The sequence below is a fragment of the Thunnus maccoyii genome, chromosome 2 (genome assembly GCF_910596095.1).
Source record: "Thunnus maccoyii chromosome 2, fThuMac1.1, whole genome shotgun sequence".
Classification (NCBI taxonomy): domain Eukaryota; kingdom Metazoa; phylum Chordata; class Actinopteri; order Scombriformes; family Scombridae; genus Thunnus; species Thunnus maccoyii.
The window spans coordinates 21,319,266-21,338,148 of NC_056534.1; the positions used below are offsets into that span (position 1 = coordinate 21,319,266).

Genomic DNA, 18,883 nt, shown 5'->3' on the forward strand with positions numbered 1-18,883 from the left:
CACGGTTTGGATCATATCACGGATTTGAGTCATGGAGCAGAGCATTTTTCAGATCAGCAAAAAAAAAAAAAAAAGGGGGGGAGACTTTGCTCTCCATATATTCTGTAAAACACTTACAGCAAAGAACTTTTGCCCATGGTCTTAAATTAAAACAACATTCAAGATGTCCAATGTTTAAAAAAATCTTAAGATATATAACATATTTAAGCTCAATTGTTAAATTAAATTGCAATATGAGGCATGATACCTTTCTCCTTTAAACATGGTAGTGAATGAAACTTCATCAAAACTTGATGATAACTTACAAATATGAACACACGTCTTATCCTGCAGCTTAGCTTGTGGAATGAGCCACCAAACAAACATTCACAAAACATGTTTTGGGCAACATTATTCGGCATGTCATGCCAAGAGCGTACATGAAAACTAAAAAGCTTCGCAATTTAGCATGGCAAACATTAGATGTCACCTACCAAATTTGAAGTCGCTCAGGTGAAATCTCTCGGAGGAGTTTCTTAAAATAACACCTGTCAATGGCTTCACTCAAGTTTTAACCATTTTTTTACATGTTTCTTAAAGTTCAAATTTGGATCCAGTGTCACACCAAGATATTTAAAATCAGTGACTATGTTAAGCCTTTCACCTTTGATGAGAATATCAGCCTTGGGAGGTTGTACCATGGTACCCTTACCAACATACCCTTTGTCTTGTTTACATTTAGACTCAGACATGATTGAGCAAGCCAATGCGTGATCCTTTCCAATGCAATTGTTAGCTTATCAGCAGCTAACTCAGCTGTTTCTGCATGTGTATACACAACAGTGTCATCTGCATACATTTGCAGTTCTACATAATGACACTGTTGAGGGAGATCATTAATATATAGGCTAAATAAAAGTCGACCTAACACTGACCTTTGTGGAACACCCATTGTGCACTTCATGTTACTGGATAGTGCATCACAAACTTTAACACATTGTATCCTATTAGACAAATATGAAGACATCCATGTCAGTGCTCTAGATGAGAAGTTAAATTAAGAGAGTTTCGATATTAAAACATCATGATTGACTGTGTCAAATGCTTTACAGAGATCTAAAAATACAGCACCAACTACTCCTCCTTTATAAAGTTTTAATTTGCTCTATTAAGTGCAACTTTGCAGTTTTGGTGGGATGATTTGCTCTAAAGCCAAATTGCATACAATATAGACCAAAAATGCCTGTGTTAAAAAATGTTGTCAGTAGTTTAATGACAAATTTTTCAGTAACCTTTGAGAGTACTGGCAGTATACTTATTGGTCTGTGGTTACTGGCTTCAAGGCGGTCTCCAGATTTTAAAATAGGCGTGGCAATGGAACATTTCCTGTCATGAGGAAAGGAGCTGTGTTTAAAAGACAAGTTAATTAAATGAGCAATGGGGGGAGTTGAAATATCTTTGTGTGATTTAACAAACATGGTGTGAAATTGGAAAGCATCTCTACTTTTGGAGCTTTTTAAGGAGCTGATGATTTTGTTTACTTGTAACTCATTAGTCTCTACGTTCTCCGGCCCTAATAAACTTAACATAAACAATAGGTTCCTCGCACTTTCAGCACCAGGGGCTGCTGAATCCTGGCACTTTCTTGCTCAGGCCCTGATACGTTCTGATAAGTTCTCTTTCAAACATTCCAAGATATGAATGGAGTAATGTTCTTGCAACTGCATTTATAACCTTTTTTTTTCAGCCATATACTAAGTTTTGACCTAGTCTTGTTATTTTATTTATCAGCATACAGAGTCAGCCAAACTAAAAATTTAGAATGTTCCAGTGTGTGGGCCAGAATTGGATCACAGCCTTTCTCTTTTGATTCATACACTACACATAGCACAACACACTGTTAAAAACCATAAAGAATATACAACATACACTAGTGCAAATGGGCAAGTAGCAACAGATAGGTTATATAAATAAAACAATCTTATAAAATGACAAGTGTTCCCTGATGCACTCATTCTGTGTTCAATGCGTGTATGGCATGGGGAATAAAAGACTTCTTGTATATGTTCTGGCTGGTTCTTGGGACCCTGAATCGATGACCAGACAGGAGCAGCTCAAACTCTGAGTGTAGTGGGTGTGAGGTATCTGCAGTTATATGTTTAGCCTTTCTGTGTACAGCACTGTCAAATTTGTTTCAAAGTTGTTTTTGTGACTTGCAAATCACCTTACCTGCAATGTTAACAATTTTGGAGAGCTTGTTTTTGTTCTTTTGTTTTTTGTTCAGGCTCCTGTGTGCCATTTCAAGTATGTGTTGGCTAACGCCAATGCTCCTCAGTTCCCTGATTAAAAACAATCGCTGATTGGCTCTCTTAAAAATGCTCTCTGAGTTCTCATTAAAAGTTAGGGTCTGATCAATGATTGTGCCCAAGTATGTAGAAGTAAGTCATCTACAGGACGGTTGGCCACATTCATTTCCAGTTAACTTGCCTGTCACCAGTCCTGCAGTATAGTGGCCTGGCTGAAATCAGCCTCCTCATGTACAGCATTGTCTTTCAGGAGAAGACGAACAAGGTCCATATTATCAGCATATTTCAACACCTTGACATTACTTCTGTGAACAGTCATTTCATTGGTATAAATGGAAAACAGCAGTGGTGACAGCACACAGCTTTGTGGTGCCCCAGTGTTTAAAACAGGCTTGTCTGAGTACACCCCGTATCATCAGAACTCTCTGTGGACAGTTAGAAAGCTTCTAATCCAGTGAATGAGACCACCATTCACGTTCATCTTAAAAAGTCGTTCTGAGAGAGTGTCAATTTGCATAGTGTTAAAAACAGACCTAAAATCAATGAGAAGAACACGAGCAAATGATTTTGATTGTTGAAGGGGTCTAGCTATTTGGTCCACTATAGAGAGAGTCACGTCCTCTGTCCCCCTGTGTGATCTGTCAGCAAATTGTAGGGGGTCAAGTCGACAGAGGACTTAAGATGGATGCTGACTACTTTCTCCATACACTTAGCTAAAAGTGGAGTGAGTGTGAATGGTCTGAAATCTTTAAAAGATGTTGCTGCAGTAGTACTGCAGCCTGTTCTTGGGTCTGTTACATCACACCTTCCATAATAGATGTTAAGGTCATTAACAAATTCACCACAATCTGCCATATTCACATTTTGCTTTTTCCTGTCCCTGCCCATCATTATATTGAGCCCCTCCCATGCTTGCTTTGCATTACCTGTACAGAATCTTTCCTCAGAATCTGTGTCCTCACAGAAATTAATATAGCATGTCATCAGTTTGCATGGATCAGAGCACGAGTTAAAGAATATATGCCAATCCAGGGTTTCAAAACAGTCCTTAAGCTCTCCTCTCTGTCATCCGACTTTCCGAGGGGAAGCCGGCTCTCTGCCTTACATATTGCTGCAGAGTTGGAAGGTGAGGTGACAGGTCGCATGTGTTAAAATCCCCCAAAGTGAACACTGATTGATCTGCCGATTGGGAGAGCACAGCATTGAAGCTTTCTGTCATGGTTTCTGCTGATTCCGTATTATTCGGCCCTGGACCGTAGACAAAAATTACGGTGATTTGTCCAACTCCTGTGGAAGGTAGAACAGTCTGAGGGATACAGACAGTAGCTCATAGTGTCTGGTGCCCACCCCCACAAGTATTGTCAATTAAGATAGTCCTCCACCAAAAGATTTGTGAGATGACATTCAATTTTGGAGAGCCTGTTTTTGCTCTTTACATTTAAGTTGCCATACCAAGCTGTTATGTTAAATGATAAAATGCTTTCAACCAGGCTCTATAGTGGTCTGCCCTTATGACTGTATAGCCCTCAATGTCAATATTTGTGCTTTCCTCATGGACCCATGTCTCAGTAAAACAGATCATGTTACTCCTTTAAAAATCCTCATCAAGCCTGAGTCACGCTGTGATCTCGTCCAGTTTATTACTCAGTGATCTGACAGTGACGGACAGTGTGATAACAGGATTGCAGTTGTCTGCTTCCCCACCCTCTCAATCTGTTTTGGTATATATGCCAGATTTGGGCTGAGGACCCAGGTGTATATTGGACCAGAAGAAACCAAAGTATGTGGCCCACGTATATGCCAGATTATTTTTGCTATCTGGGTTTCTGGCCAAGAGTAAAATGTTCAGATTGATACCATTCTTTGTTAAATCAGAAGCTACCATCAGCAGTCAATTAGATTAGCATAATGTAGAGACTGTAAATATAGGGAAACAGCTGGCCTGGCTCTTTGCAAACATAACTATACCCACCACCAGCACCTCTAAAGCTCACTGATCAACACTTCATATCTCGTCTGTTTAAAAGTGTAAAAACACAACATTGTGGTCGTTTGTGGGTTATGTGACTTGGCTGGGCAGTAACTTCCTGAAGTCTCCGCTGGCAGCCTGGTGACATCACAGTGACAACAAGAACCCTGGCGGATTTTGTTACGCTTGGACAAAGCTCAGACTGTTTCCAGTCTTTGTGATAAACTAAGTTAACCAAGTGCTAGCAACAGACATGAGAGTGGTATCTATCTTCTCATCCAACTCTTGTCACAAAAGCAAACAGGCAAATTTTCCTAAATGCTGACTACTAAGGTTGAAATAGAAATACAATATCTTGAATTATGTACTTTTAGTTATTGTAATGAAGTAATGGATAGACAAATTGTACCAACTAAATACTGTAATAATGTTTTGGGATATTGGTGTTGTAAAATTACATATTCATAATTATATATATATATATATATTAAATATTCATAATTAGGGGAAGGCTTTTTTATAAAGTGAAATATGAGGTTCAGCCTGCCTCTCCACAGTCCCTAATTCTATAAAAGGATTGACAACAGGCCACGAGATGAGTAGGAGCCAGTGTGATATCCTGACTAAGTCAATGGCCAATTACTAATACTGGCCTTGTTTCTGATGACAGAAGCTCAGCGAACTTGTTAAGACTTGTCAGTCACAGTAATAATTCTGCCTCACTGCAAGCAGCCATACTTGCCTGATACAGCCTCAGTATCCCTGCTTGGGGCCAAAGATCGTGTGTGTGGAAAAATGACCTCATTCTGCCAGCTCCACCACAAGTGGTACAGCTGAGCTGACGTTTAATTTTTTAAAGTGACATTGTTTAAAAGAAAATCCATTTAGCATTCCCTGCACGTTTGATATGTTTGAAAAAAAAGACAAGTAAATATGGTCCACCTGTGAACACATGCTCTCATTTGCACAAAATTCCTAAAAAATATATATCTCAGTCAGTGGTTCTTAAATTAAATAAATATAAAATCAATGTACAGTATAATACATATATATAATAATGGTATAATAGATGACATAAATAAACAAACATTTCTCATCTCCTAGTTTCACTGGCTGATCCAACATGACTGACTGACCTCTGCTACACAGTCTCAAGATGCTGTTACTGGGACGCAGTGGGACTGTGGATGCAGTCAGGCAGGCAGTTTCTTTGGGAAGCTGTTGCAGAGCCAACCCTGGAGGCCAGCTATAGTATGCTCCAACCTGACAGCTTTTAGTTTTTGAAAATATCTCAACAACTATTGGATGGATTGCCATGACATTTGGTATACATATTCATACCCAGCTCAGGATTAATTGTAATGACTTTGGTGATCCTTTAAGTTTTCATCAGGTCAAACTTTAACTTTTGTCCAATATTTCGATTTATGACCAAGTACCTGCTGATAGTGAATCTAGAGCACTGCTGGAACCAAAATGGTATCCAGCCAATTGGACCGCTGCATAGTTGTTGTTTTTTTTGCTCCACTGCATGCATTGTGATACTTTATTTTTCTTTCATTGTTTTATCTTTTTTATTTTCCTGTGTGTTGTATCGCCATCTCTGCCAGATATCTCTCAAATATGGTGTTCATGTTACAGAGTAATCCACCAGGAATGTACACTTGCATGTATGTGATTGGCCAACGCAGTGCCCTGTTGGATGCATTGCAGCAAAAGTTGAGTCTGATTGCCAGACGACTGCTGAGTTTTTTTTGCTGGGCTGTGTGTGGTGGCACCCCTGCTGCGTAAACACAAGGTCCCCATTCAAATTAATGTAAAGGCTACGTTTTTTTATGCAGAGCTGATGTCAGTCTGAAAAAATTGCTGGATTTTACGGGACACTCAGCAGCCACACATTTCTCTGTTCTCTATTTCTCTGTTTAGCGTCTTCAGGTTAGGCTAACCCATTGTTGCTAATTTGGAGCTAACCCCCTTCATTTTTCCCAGCACCTGGGGAAATAACAGACGTGACTTTTCTTGGTCTTGAAGCTGCAGTATTTATTAACTGTTACACTGTAGTCTGTACTGTACATTTACTGCCAGACTGACAACTTACTGCTAACATTTCTTCTGCTCCACTCACATTCACCGTCACTTTTCTGCCGCTCGCTCTTTCCCACCTGCTATGCAAACATATTATGTACTGCCCTATTCCTTAATGGAGTTATGTTACCAATAGTTTCCCAGGCAACGACACAGAGGTTGACCCATGTATTGGAACAGTGCTGCACAGAGGCTCCCAAATACTATTGATTTCCGAATTAATGGATATTTGGCTTTATTTTAGGCATTAAAATTTTTTTAGGAGAAACACTGATTCAGTAAATGTTCAGTACGTTAAGTAAACATTGAGCACAGTTAAACCTAGCAGTCTCCATTAGGTTGGGTGAGTTCAAAGTTGTGAAAACAACGTGGGTGTTTTGATTATGCCGTTTTCACAGGTAATTTATTACTCTGTTCGTCCCACTGCAGGAAATAATGGATTAATCCTGGAAGGCTATTGATGTAACACTTATGAAAGTAACACAGTGATTATTCGACCAATGAGAATTTGGTCAGATGAGAGCATATCGACCAACTAATCTACCAGGAGACTACAGCCTTACAAAAAACACAGATCATTTAGGCTACAAAATGAACACCATACAAAGATAACAACTGGAAATATAAAACTGGCCACTCAGAATATATTTTATTCTTGTCAATGGATATCAAAATAGCCTTTGTCTTTCTCAGGCTCAGCGCCAGGATGAAGTGACTGAGGATTCTGTTAAAAATTCTGAGGCGATAATTTTTTTCATAAAATAAAATTCACTGATTTAATGCAATTGCCTCAGAAGGCTGAATAACAACAGCATAAGGCCACTGTTTCAAAATCAAAGAATACATTTATTAATCAGAGCAATCACAAAAATCACCCAAAATCAGCAGTGTAGAAACAGCTGTTTGCAGCTACCAGCTCTCTCAAATAAAACTACAGTCATGTGTGCTATTATTATTCATGTACAAAAGAAAGAAAAATACATTTGTCTCCAAACTTATTTGGACTGCGGCTTAGAGCTTTAATAAATGCACTACTATTTGAAAACAGGTTTCCAGGTGGACTGGCTGACAGGACACTAAGAGTTACAAGTTACACTATTTAACTTAAAACAATTATTAGATGTGTACACAAAGCGGTCTTTATGGACCCATAATAGCTTTTAAGATGTAACAGGAACATTACCAAACAAAATACATGACAAGGGAGCCTTTAATTAAGACAGGACAAACACACACACACCACAAACATGTGCAGTGAGCTAAACTACATGAAAGATAGCTTTGACCTTCAGGAAGGCCTAGGGGGACGTTTTTTTGGTCCCACCCACTATAAATCAAAATGTGATTGGTTAATTCACCTTCGTCACTTTCTAAACAAACACGTCTATGGGGGCTTCTGTCCCGATTATGAAGTCCTAATCAGTGAGTGACCCAGCTAACCTTTTCTCTGCCTTGAGCCAACAAAAAAATCTCATTGGATAACTCTGTTTTCATGGTTTAAGGACAGTAACACTTTCATTTCTGAAGCAAACTCGATGGAAAATGAGGCTAAAATTAGAATGAGAGGAGAATAATTATTAAATGAAAGAAATATGTTTGGCCTTCTCTGAAGGCCTAGAGGGCCCTAATAGTTCCTCTCCGGCTTCAAGAGGTATAGCTTACATTTCTGTTTACCACAATGACATTCCTGACTATCACCACATGGTGCCAAAGTAAAGAATTTCTAAGCTTTATTTCCAATACTACACACAATGGCCGCAAGATAATCTGCAGATGAGGTTACTGTATTAGCTACAAACCTATGCTGCCTGATTGTTGAATGACATTAGCGAGCAGGTGCTCAAGCTCAACCTTGAGGCTGGCATGATTTTATTGCGCTAAAACAGTGACTGTCCTTACTGCAGTGATAAAAGTCTCAGTAGCAAAAACCTCAAAGCCTCTGAGACTTTACATTATTTGATTATGGTATATAGTGTAGCAGTATTTACAACTGTCTTATTGAAAAACAAAACATTTTGATTTTCAGGTTGTTTGTGAAAACTGTACTCGTGTTTACTGTGTAACCTGCAATTCTTCTGTTTCTCCTCCTATTTTCCTGTTTTCTTCTCTATCTGACCACGGGCCTGTCTGTCTGTCTGCCTGTCTCAGGTGGTTTATTCCCCAGGGGTGCAGATCAGGAGTACAGTGCATTCAGAGTTGGCATGGTTCAGTTTGGGATGGCAGATTTCAGACTGACTCCACACATAGATAACCTGGAGGTGGCCAACAGCTTTGCTGTCACCAACTGCTGTAAGTATTTGTCTTCTCTTATACTGAACACAGTTGGATAAACTACAGGTGTTATTGTTGCAGCTGTTGTAGTTATACATAATTTGTGCATACTTTTGTTTTTGACACTGAAGACATTTTATTACTATTAGTAGTTTGAGGCTGTTGCAAGTATCAATACTTCAGAGTTAAATGGTAAGTCAGGTGTTATTCTACACTTAACTATAGTAAACAAAGCTCATGAAAAGATGCAAAGCAGGAATGCGCTAGTCTGTCTCTTGATACTTTTGGACCCTAAGAAATATATAGTTTCATTTTAAAATGAGGCTCAATAATTACCTAAAACAGCTGGCAAATTTTACTTAGACAGGACATTTTCCCCAAATATTTATTGGGGATCATTTTCAGCAGTGAATTAATACACATTTGGTGCTGTCGGATATTTGGTATATCCAACAGCAGGATGGTGTGTGTGTGGGACACAGACACCAGCAGTTTCTCTGTGATCTGTCTTTAAGGTCCATGGTAAGTTGTTCATTCCCTGAGTGCCAAGCCATACAGCACCAGTAGGTTGTTGAGGCCACTGTATGGTAATTACAGGTGTGGTCAATATTCCACATTGTTTCTAAATAATACTGTTATCACAAAACACATGTCGAAACTAAGAATAGCAGAGTATAAAGGCCATAATATAGTCCACAAGAGATTTGTCGCATGGATCCTCACAGCTACGCAGACATGGAAATCAATTCTGAGCAGGAGCAGTTAATGTTTTTTACAACAATCAAAGAAATATGTAGAAAATGTATAAATGTTGGCCCACACGGAATCTGTGCCTGCGGAATTCTGATGATGCCTCCACAGATTTTAAACGAATAGAGATGTTGCTTGTAAAACTCAGAAAGTTAACACATCTTCACCCCCTTGAGCATGGGTGGGACAGTGGTGTGTTTGTCTTCAGTTAGCATTTAAGACCCTGTGAAATGAAAAATACATTTTCCCAGTTTTAATCCCATGTCCCTGTGTTAATTGATAGATAGATAGATAGATAGATAGATTTATTTGACAAAATTTAAAACATACATGACAGGCTGATCACAAAGACAGAGTCCACATAAGATGTTTAAAATTATTGAGGATTAAAATCCACAACAAGGCCCTGGGGCTTATTTGCATTATGGTCCTCTATTGCAGTACGAGATGGCAGCTTGAATAAGAAAGTGTCAAGCAAGATTGACATTAGACTTAAAAAACCCTAACAGACAATAAAACATCAAGCATTTGTATATCTTCAAATTATTTAACAACCATTTCTTAAGATCTAATTTAAAACTCCTCTCAACTGGGTTTAGCTTGAGCAAGATAGGCAGCTTGTTCCACTGACATGAAGCTGTATATAAAATGTATTTTCCCAAAACATGTTTTAAATCTCACAGGAATAATATTTGTTAGACTGCCTCTAGTGTTGTGGTTGTTCTAGATTAAAATTGTTGGAAAGGTAGGGAGGTGCAGATTTGTAGACAATCTTGTGGGAAATACCCACCTTCATTTGCAACACCCTTTTATCCACAGGGAGAATATTTAATTTTTTGAAATGACCTGCATTGAGATGTGTGCAGAGGGACAGCTTTAAAACAACTCTTATTAACTTATTTTGTGCAGTCTGTAATTTGAAAAAAAAACTCACAGAAAAAGAGAGGAGCTGCTGTACCAAAAGGTGGCAGCATAATCAAAGTGGCAAAACACCAATGTTCCAGCTAGAGTTATTAAGGTTGGCATATCCAACAATTTGGCTTTGCTAGCCAGAAATTTTGTTCTAATGCTAATTTTGTTCAGAGCTTTTAAAGCCATGTCTTCCCCTGATAAAAAAAATATCCATAATACATCTTAGGTAATTTACTGAAGATTTTGAAGAGACTGATGTCTGACCAATCTTTAAAGTTTATTATCTGAGAGCCACCTCACAACCTTTTGAATCTCTGTGCTCAACGTATCTTCCACCACTACTTTTTCTTTGTTTGATACTAGTAATGCAGCATCATCAGCGTATAAAAATATAAATTAAGGTCAATGATATATAATAAAAACAATAACAACTCTAAAACACTGCAGGACACCACAAGTAATGAGTTTTGACTGGATAATGGCCCATTGACATCAACCCTTTGATATCTAGAAGTAAGATAGGATTTAACCCACCTAATAGCCATTTCATTAAAGCCTAGAGCTTTTAATTTGTACATTAAATGCAATGATCTACCGTGTTGAATGCCTGTTACAGGTCTAACATAACCATTCCGCAGAGTTTACCTGAGTCAGCCTCCTTTCTTATTTTGTCTGTCAGAAACAACAGGCGGGATTCGGTAGAGTGAGATTTTCTAAATCCTGACTGAGGCTGAATAAAATATAATTATTTTGTATCTACTTTTTTTTATTTTTTCCATTATTATTGACACACACATAAACAGAAACTGGTCTATAGTTCCCCTCATCTATCTTACTACTCTTTTTATAGAGGGGGAGAACTTGAGCAGTCTTGAGCTCTGTTGGAACCTTACCCTGTTCTATTGACATATTTGTTATATGGGTAACAGATGGAGCAATAATATCTGCAGTGTCTCTAAGAAACCTGGCTTGAATATTATCCAGACCTGCAGCTTTACTAGTATTGAGTTCCTGAAGTCTCTTTGGGACCTTACCGTCACTCACTTTACTAAAAGAAAAGGATCCTGTCTGAATGCCAAATTGCGAGTAGTGCCTCTAGTGTACCTGCTCCTCATTGAATACATCTGAGTGATCAGGGGTCCGTTTCACAAAGCAGGTTTAGTGAAAACTCAGAGTCTGTTAACCCTGAAATGAGGGAAACTCTGAGTTTTCCGTTTCAAAAAGGGAGGTAACTCAAACCAGAGAAAGAGGGATAACTCTAGCCTGTTTCAGAGAGAGAGGTAACTTAAGCTCTTGGTCAGTTACCGTAGTAACAGACTCTATGAACCTAACCTGGTCGGGACCAGGTTTTTCTCACTGAACCTCAAGTTTCTCTCAGTCTCCGCCCTCTTTCAGAGCCACACACTCCATTTGATTTCCTCATTCATTCAGTCAGCAGGCGAGTTTTGGCGTAGCCTAGTTCTGCCGTCTATCATTTAAAAAAATCATTAAAAAAATCAGAGTCAGTATATTAGAAGTCCATTAGGCACAGTAGGTGGCGACTTTTTCACTAACATGGCATGTCCTTTTGATAACGATCCCGTGGATGAAGGTGCAACATTACTGCGCAGAGAATTAAATATTCATTGAGAGATGGTTATCAGACCGCGCATAGATGTTCTAGCATTTCCAGACAATTATCTTTTTGAGACCGTTTCACGTCACAGTCCATCATCTACATACAAAACCTAATCCGTCCTTACATTTGCAACATTACCAATCGTAGTCATGCTCTCACATCCCAGCAGATATTGTGTGTTGCGCTGCGTTTCTTTGCAAACGGAAGTTTTTTGTACAGTGTCGAAGCCAGCCACTGGCCTTCCTAAATTCTGGCTTAGGGCCAGCTCCTCTGCCTCCGTTAGAGGTGGCGGTGCTGGACCACCACCCGTTTTACGGACATCTGCCTTCTTTCTGTTGGCTGAGTAGAAGTCTGTGTTAGTTTAAATAGGATTAATTATTTAACAGAACATGATGTAGATGAGAAGACATTTATGTGTGTGAAACCAGCATTATGTTGGGGATAAAACAACTGCACAGTCAAACAGCCACTTAATATTTACTTTACAATGTAAAAGATGATCAAAGTGAGGTACCCCCATGAGATTATGCCGAGGTCTCACCTGTTTGAACAATGTTTTTATATTTCATCCTAAACTGCGGCCAAGTGCGCTTCTCCCTCGCGGGATTGGACCTAAATGAAATAAATTAATAGGCGACCAATCAAGCAGTTTTCCTCTGTAATATTATTGTGATTGCAAAGGACTACATTTAAACTTACGCACCCGAGCAGCGATGTTCTCCCACGCCGTCTCCCTCTCTTTTGCAGCTGCAGCGGTGTTGCACTTCTTTTTGAAAACATGTTCAAACTCGCCGTATTATCGCATTAAGATTTCTAGTTCTAGTGGGGTGAAAAACGCTGCCCTCCTCTTCCCCGTTGCCATGGCGACTCGTTGAATCGGGGCTCCATTGATGCTGACTTTTTATAGTTGTGGTGCACGCGCTTAACTCCAGGTGAAACTACTCCGAGTTGAATAAACTGACTCAAATCAGCTGTTCTGGAACCAGAAACTCAGAGTTTCCTATCTCAGAGTAGATCAACTCAGAGTTCAGGACTAGACTCAGAGTTTGTTGAACCTGCTTTGTGAAACGGACCCCAGGGAGCGTTGGTACAAGATTTTTAGCTACTGTAGTAAAATAGGTATTTAAATACGCCAATGTTATATGCCAAATATATGTCATAAAATCAGTGTTTTTTTTACATCAAAATCCCCGTCTTTTCTCTTCCTGTAAAACAGTCTCAAATGTTTGATGACTCATCCTGCACTCATGGGTTTTTACAAAAGTTCATCCAATCAAATGTGACTTTGGGCAAGTAGCATAATTCATTCATCTCTCTTTTGTCCTCCTCCTGATCTAACAACAGGTGAGGTAGATGTATGTGGAGCAAGCAGTCTTCTGTAGCTCCATTTCTTTCTGCAGCTCCATATCTCAATTTAATTCAACGGTCATTATTAGCATGAAAGTTTTAAAAACTATGTTGCCAAAGCATCAAAGTATAATTTTTCAAATATTTGGACAGTATAAAATAACAGTAATATGAACATTATCACAACATTAAGATTGATATATATTAATTTTATATATATATAGTAAATCTTATGCATGTTGTTGTTTTGTATTTATTTATCGGGACAGTGTACAGTTTTTAAAAGCAAGATTATTTGTGAAGATCATGAGATCAAATCCAGACTCAGTGACCACAGAACTGAGCAGCCTTCAACAGATTCTTCAACATGGTTGTGACTGCACTGATTGAACTGCAGCTCTTCATATCATCAGGCAGGACATTCCACTGAGTTGTGGCTTTCACAGAGAAAGCTGACTGTCCAAATGCAGTGCGACAAAATGGTATGATACAATCATGTATGGAGGATATTCTGGAGGATCTAATAGAACTTAATGAGCGAGTGTACACAAAGTCACATAGTGGAGGAGGGGCAAAACCATTTAAAATTTTATAAACTAGGCACAAATTTGAGAATAATCTAAAATTCTCAAAGCTCAGTACATTGTATCTCTCCAGTACCCTACAGTGATGGAACTGCATTGGCTTTTTGTTTTTAGAGTTTGTATAAGGACTCAAGAGGTTTTATGGCTGTTTGTCCAGCCTGACCCCAACATGTGATGCAATAAGACATATGGGAAAGAATCATAGCATGCATAAATATCTTGGCTGCGTCCAAAGAGAGACAGTTTTCAATATATCACACCAAGATATTTAAAATCAGTAACTATATCACTCTTTTCACCTTTTCATGAGAATATCAGTGTTATGAGGTTGTACCATGGTTTTAGAGAGAAACATACCTTTTGTCTTGTTTACATTTAGACTCAGACATGATTGATGAAGCCAATGTGTGATCCTTTCCAATGCAATTGTTAGCTTAGCAGCAGCTAACTCGGCTGTTTTTGCATGTGTGTACACAACTATGTCATCTGCATACATTTGTAGCTCTACATCATGACACTGTTTAGGGAGACCATTAATATATAGGCTAAATAATAGGGGACCTAACACTGACCCTTGTGGAACACCCATTGTTCACTTTTTGTTATTGGACAGTGTGTCACCAATTTTAACACATTGTATCCTATTAGATAAATATGAAGACATCCATGCCAGTGCTCTAGATGAGAAGTTAAATTAAGAGAGTTTCGATATTAAAACATCATGATTGATTGTGTCGAATGCTTTACGCAGATCCAAAAATACAGCACCAACTATTCTTCGTTTGTCAAGTCTTGATTTAATTTGCTCAATTAAGTGCAAGGTAGCAGTTTCGGTGGAATGATTTGCCCTAAAGCCATATTGCATACAATGTAGACCAAAATTGCTTATATTAAGAAATGTTGTCAGTTGTTTAATGACAACTTTCTCTTTCTCTTTTTTTTTTTTTTTTTTTTGCCTTCCTTAGTGCAGCATCTCTAGATTTCATTAGTTTCCATATTTGTGTATGTGTGTATGTGTGTGTGTTTGTGTGTGCTTATGAAGGGTATATGTTTAGGGAAGGATGAAGGGGTACAGTAGCTATATTGAAATTAATCCCCAGATAAAAGTTGTTATGGATCATATGTAGGAACAGAGTAATCCACTTAATAACCATCTCCCCAGTGACATTTCAACAGATCATATCACACTGTAATGGAGTATTAAAAAATACTACTACTAATAAATAGTAATGGTAATAATAATAGTAATATCTTAATGTCTTTATTAGTTATGAATCTTGTAATATCCTTTCATAAACATAAAAGATACATTTTAATTGGGGCAGTGTAGAGTCATGTTATGTTCAGAAGTCAGTGGTAGTAGAACACTGAGGAGAAGCAAAAAGAATGAGGACTCCATGCATGCAGTTTACTCTGCCTTCATCACAGCATGATGTAATAATGGCCTGGGGCTCAATGCTCTGCTATTAAAGTGCAGTGTATTGTGATAGCAATGAATGCATGGAGTCCTCTCATTCGACACGCTTGTTTTGCACCTATTAGAAAGATATAAAATGTGCAGATACTGTAACTACCTCATTTACTTCACAAAGACAAAATACCTACCTTAGATATTAAGAAACTGTTTGGAAGAACAGTTATACTCAGAAATTCCTTTATGTTAAAGTCTCAAATTTTTGGTAAAACATGGTATACAACAGTTGCATTATAATAATAAAATGAGCTACAGTTTAAATAAGGAAGAGACTAGAATAAGATTCTACAGGCATGTTTGCAGCCCTTTGAGGCTGAACATCAGCAGAGCGATGCATTGAGCTAAACAATGACTACCATTTACGCTTCTATTCCATGTATGCCACAGGGGCCAGACTGGGACCAGTTCAATTAACTCTGAAACTACAGAGCCACTACAGCTAACAACACCATGCTAACATGCTCACAATAAAAATTAGGGCTGGGAATCTTTGGGAATCTCACGATTCGATTCAATTCTTTGGTGTCTGATTCGATTCAGAATCGATTCTCAATTGAATTAATAGAAAAGAGGGGAGGGGCCTATTTTCAGTCTCTTGCTTCAGTATACGGTGTGCCGAACCATTTTTAGGTGTCCTTAGTCCACTGAAATACAATATGAAACATAACTAGCAGATAAGAAAAATGGTCCGCAGCCTTTTATTTTAAAAAGTTTACTGCGTTAATTAATGAATTTATCTGAAAGCATCCTTCTTGTATGAGAATAACAAAATGAGGTGGAGGCAGAGTGCTCCACTGTGTTATTAACGTCATGTCTCCAGCAGTGGAGAGCAGCCTCTCTGCTGCATCGTTAGCTCTGGGGAAAGACATCACTGTCCAACACGCTGAGCAGCTGTAGGGTTTTTGAGGTGAAACAGACTGAGCACTAGTGTTGGGCAAGTTACTGAAAAATAGTAATTAGTTACAGTTAATAGTGACTTCTCTCAAAAAGTAATAGAATTACTTTACCAATAACTGTAAATAAAAAGTGTAACTCGTCCTACAATCTCAGAGTTCAATCCACTCAGTAAGGGCTCCCTCCGTTTTTTTTCCCCACAACCCAAAATCAGTTCAGTTTAATCCAGTTTCACAAACATAAAGGAAAGACAACTCAAAAGTGTGCTCTGGGTTTTACAGCCGATCCACAACTCAAACCAGGAATAGCAGGGCCAGTTCAGTAACAGGTATTATTTACAATGTATAACATTATAACTCCAGAGACAAGGCTTATGTTTTACCACAAGTTGGCTACAATGATGTGGACTTTACAACGCAGCTCTGAAACACGGTATGGTCAGATGTTGTTGTGTTTGTGTTGTGTGTGTGTCTGTCTGCTGTCTTCTGCAGCTGTCCACTACATTCAAGTACGTAAGACAAAAGTAACGAGTTACGAGCCCATTTAAATTTCAGTAAGTGTTATTGCGTTATTTAATTTGGAGAAATAATTAGTTACATTACTAATTACCACCAAAAGTAGTTACTTTGTAACGTGTTATTCCCAACACTGCTGAGAACAGAGTTATTTTCTTCACCTCAGAGTTGTTTAAGTTGTTTAATGCTGCAGTGTGTGTTTGTCAACTGGTCTCTTTTGTTACTGCTGGAGTTTGCTGCTCCACTAAACGTAAGTCAAAGTCGTCTTGCATAGGTCAATTTTTACTCATTAAATCAAAAAATGCTTTCAACCACTGGCTTTTGTGAAGATGAATTCTATTGTATGCGTGCTGTAGACTGTCAAGGTGCTGCACTGGCCTCACTTGCCTTTTTGTTCGTTAACGTCACATTATTAACTAACATTTAGAAAATGGCTTTGTGAATCAATGCAGAATCGTCCATGTCCGCATTGGGAAGTTTTCCCCCACCCTTTAATAAAAATGTACATATAATGCAGGTATAATGTTTACCATGTTCACCAATTTAGCGTGTTAGCAAGTACAAAGTACAAAGTGTCATTAGCTTTACAGGTATTTGGTCATAAACCAAAGTAGCGGACAAATTAAAATTCTGAGCCAATGAAAGGCGTCATCATCTTGGGACCTTGAATATCTGTCCTGAATCTTATGGTATGTAACTATAGTTACCACAGTGGTTTAACACATTACAAGAGGAAAATGGAAGTCTGAGAGAAACCATGATGGATCTTCAGTACAGATTAATTGTCACTGGTATACCTGAAGTCTTGGCTGAAAATGAGAGCATTTTCCCCAAAAAGTCAACTGATAAAAAGTCTGGGCCGGAGCTAGGCAGTGAACCTTTCGGTGTCTCAGAAAAGTTTCCAGAGACGACAATAGAAAGGCTTAAACTGCTTCTACCAATTTATCACAGAGAAAAAAGAAGAGGCAAAAAAAGAAGTCTGACTGACAATGGGCTGTATGTGAATGATGAACATATTTGTTCCAATAAAGACTTGAAGCTTGAATAAGTGTAGGTTCTCAGTTAGGCAATATCAATTCACTTTGAATAATAAGTTTATTTAATGTAGCACAGAAATAAAATTTACAAAGTGCTTCACAGGAATAAAAGTTGAAATTAAGACCATAGAGACATACAAACAATAAGAACACATGCCACAAGTTAAATTTAACATAAAAACAAAACACAGGCAACAGGGTACCCCAAAAAGAAACAAACAAATGACCAATCACTTCACATCACACACAACTCAAGGTGACACAAAGGCCAATTTAAAAAGATAGGTCTTCAAATGTTTTTTTTTAAAAGCAGCTCTGGAGAATGCAAACCGTATGTGTAAAGGATGAGAGTTCCATAGTGTTGGAGCCACAATTGCAAAAGCACGATCACTGTTCTGATCAGGACCTACTGGACAGCCAGTAGGTCCTGATCAGAAGACCCACTGGCGATATAGGGATGGAGAAGATCACTGATGTACTCAGGTGCCTGTCCATGCAGGGCTCTATAAGTGATAACAAGAGCCTTCAAATGAATCCTAAAACGGATGGGAAGCCAATGTAAAGAACTTAAAATAGGTGTAATGAGAGTCATCCTGCTGGACCTGGTTAACAGCCTTGTAGCAGCATTCTAGACCATTTGTAGACAGTTCAGAGATGACTCGCTGAGACAAGTGAAAATGAAATTACAATAGTCCAGCCATGATATGAAACATGAATAATCATTTCGAGCTCTGGTTGTGAGACGACAGACTTGAGTTTTGTGATATTTTTTAGATGGAAAAAACATGTACAAGTCAATGATTTAATGTGCTGATTGAAATGCATAGCCTGGTCAAATATAACACCAAGATTTCTTAAGTTAGACCGAACAGTAGAGGAAAGGGACCAAATCCACTTAGCAACCTTGGGAGCTATACTGTCAGAAGCAATGATAAGAATCTCTGTCTAGTCAGTATTAAGCTGTAAGAAGTTGTCTGACATCCAGTCCTTAATGGTAGTCAGACAGTTGTGCAACACATATAGTTTGTCAGGTTATCAGGCTTAAAAGAGACATAGAGCTGAAATTGTCAGCGTAACAGTGATAGGAAATATCACCAAATTTGCTGATGACCTGAGCTAAAGGAAGCATATATAAAGCAAAC

General features: G+C 38.4%; 1 protein-coding gene across 3 annotated transcripts in view; it reads left to right on the forward strand.

Annotated features, from left to right (window-relative positions):
- Positions 1-18,883, forward strand: part of LOC121884031 (glutamate receptor 2-like) — a 101,081-nt gene that overhangs the window by 11,781 nt on the left and 70,417 nt on the right. For all 3 annotated transcript variants that reach the window (XM_042392560.1, XM_042392553.1, XM_042392570.1), the window contains exon 2: positions 8,488-8,628. In XM_042392560.1, the coding sequence (XP_042248494.1) occupies positions 8,488-8,628 (141 nt within the window). The remainder of the gene's footprint in view (positions 1-8,487; positions 8,629-18,883) is intronic.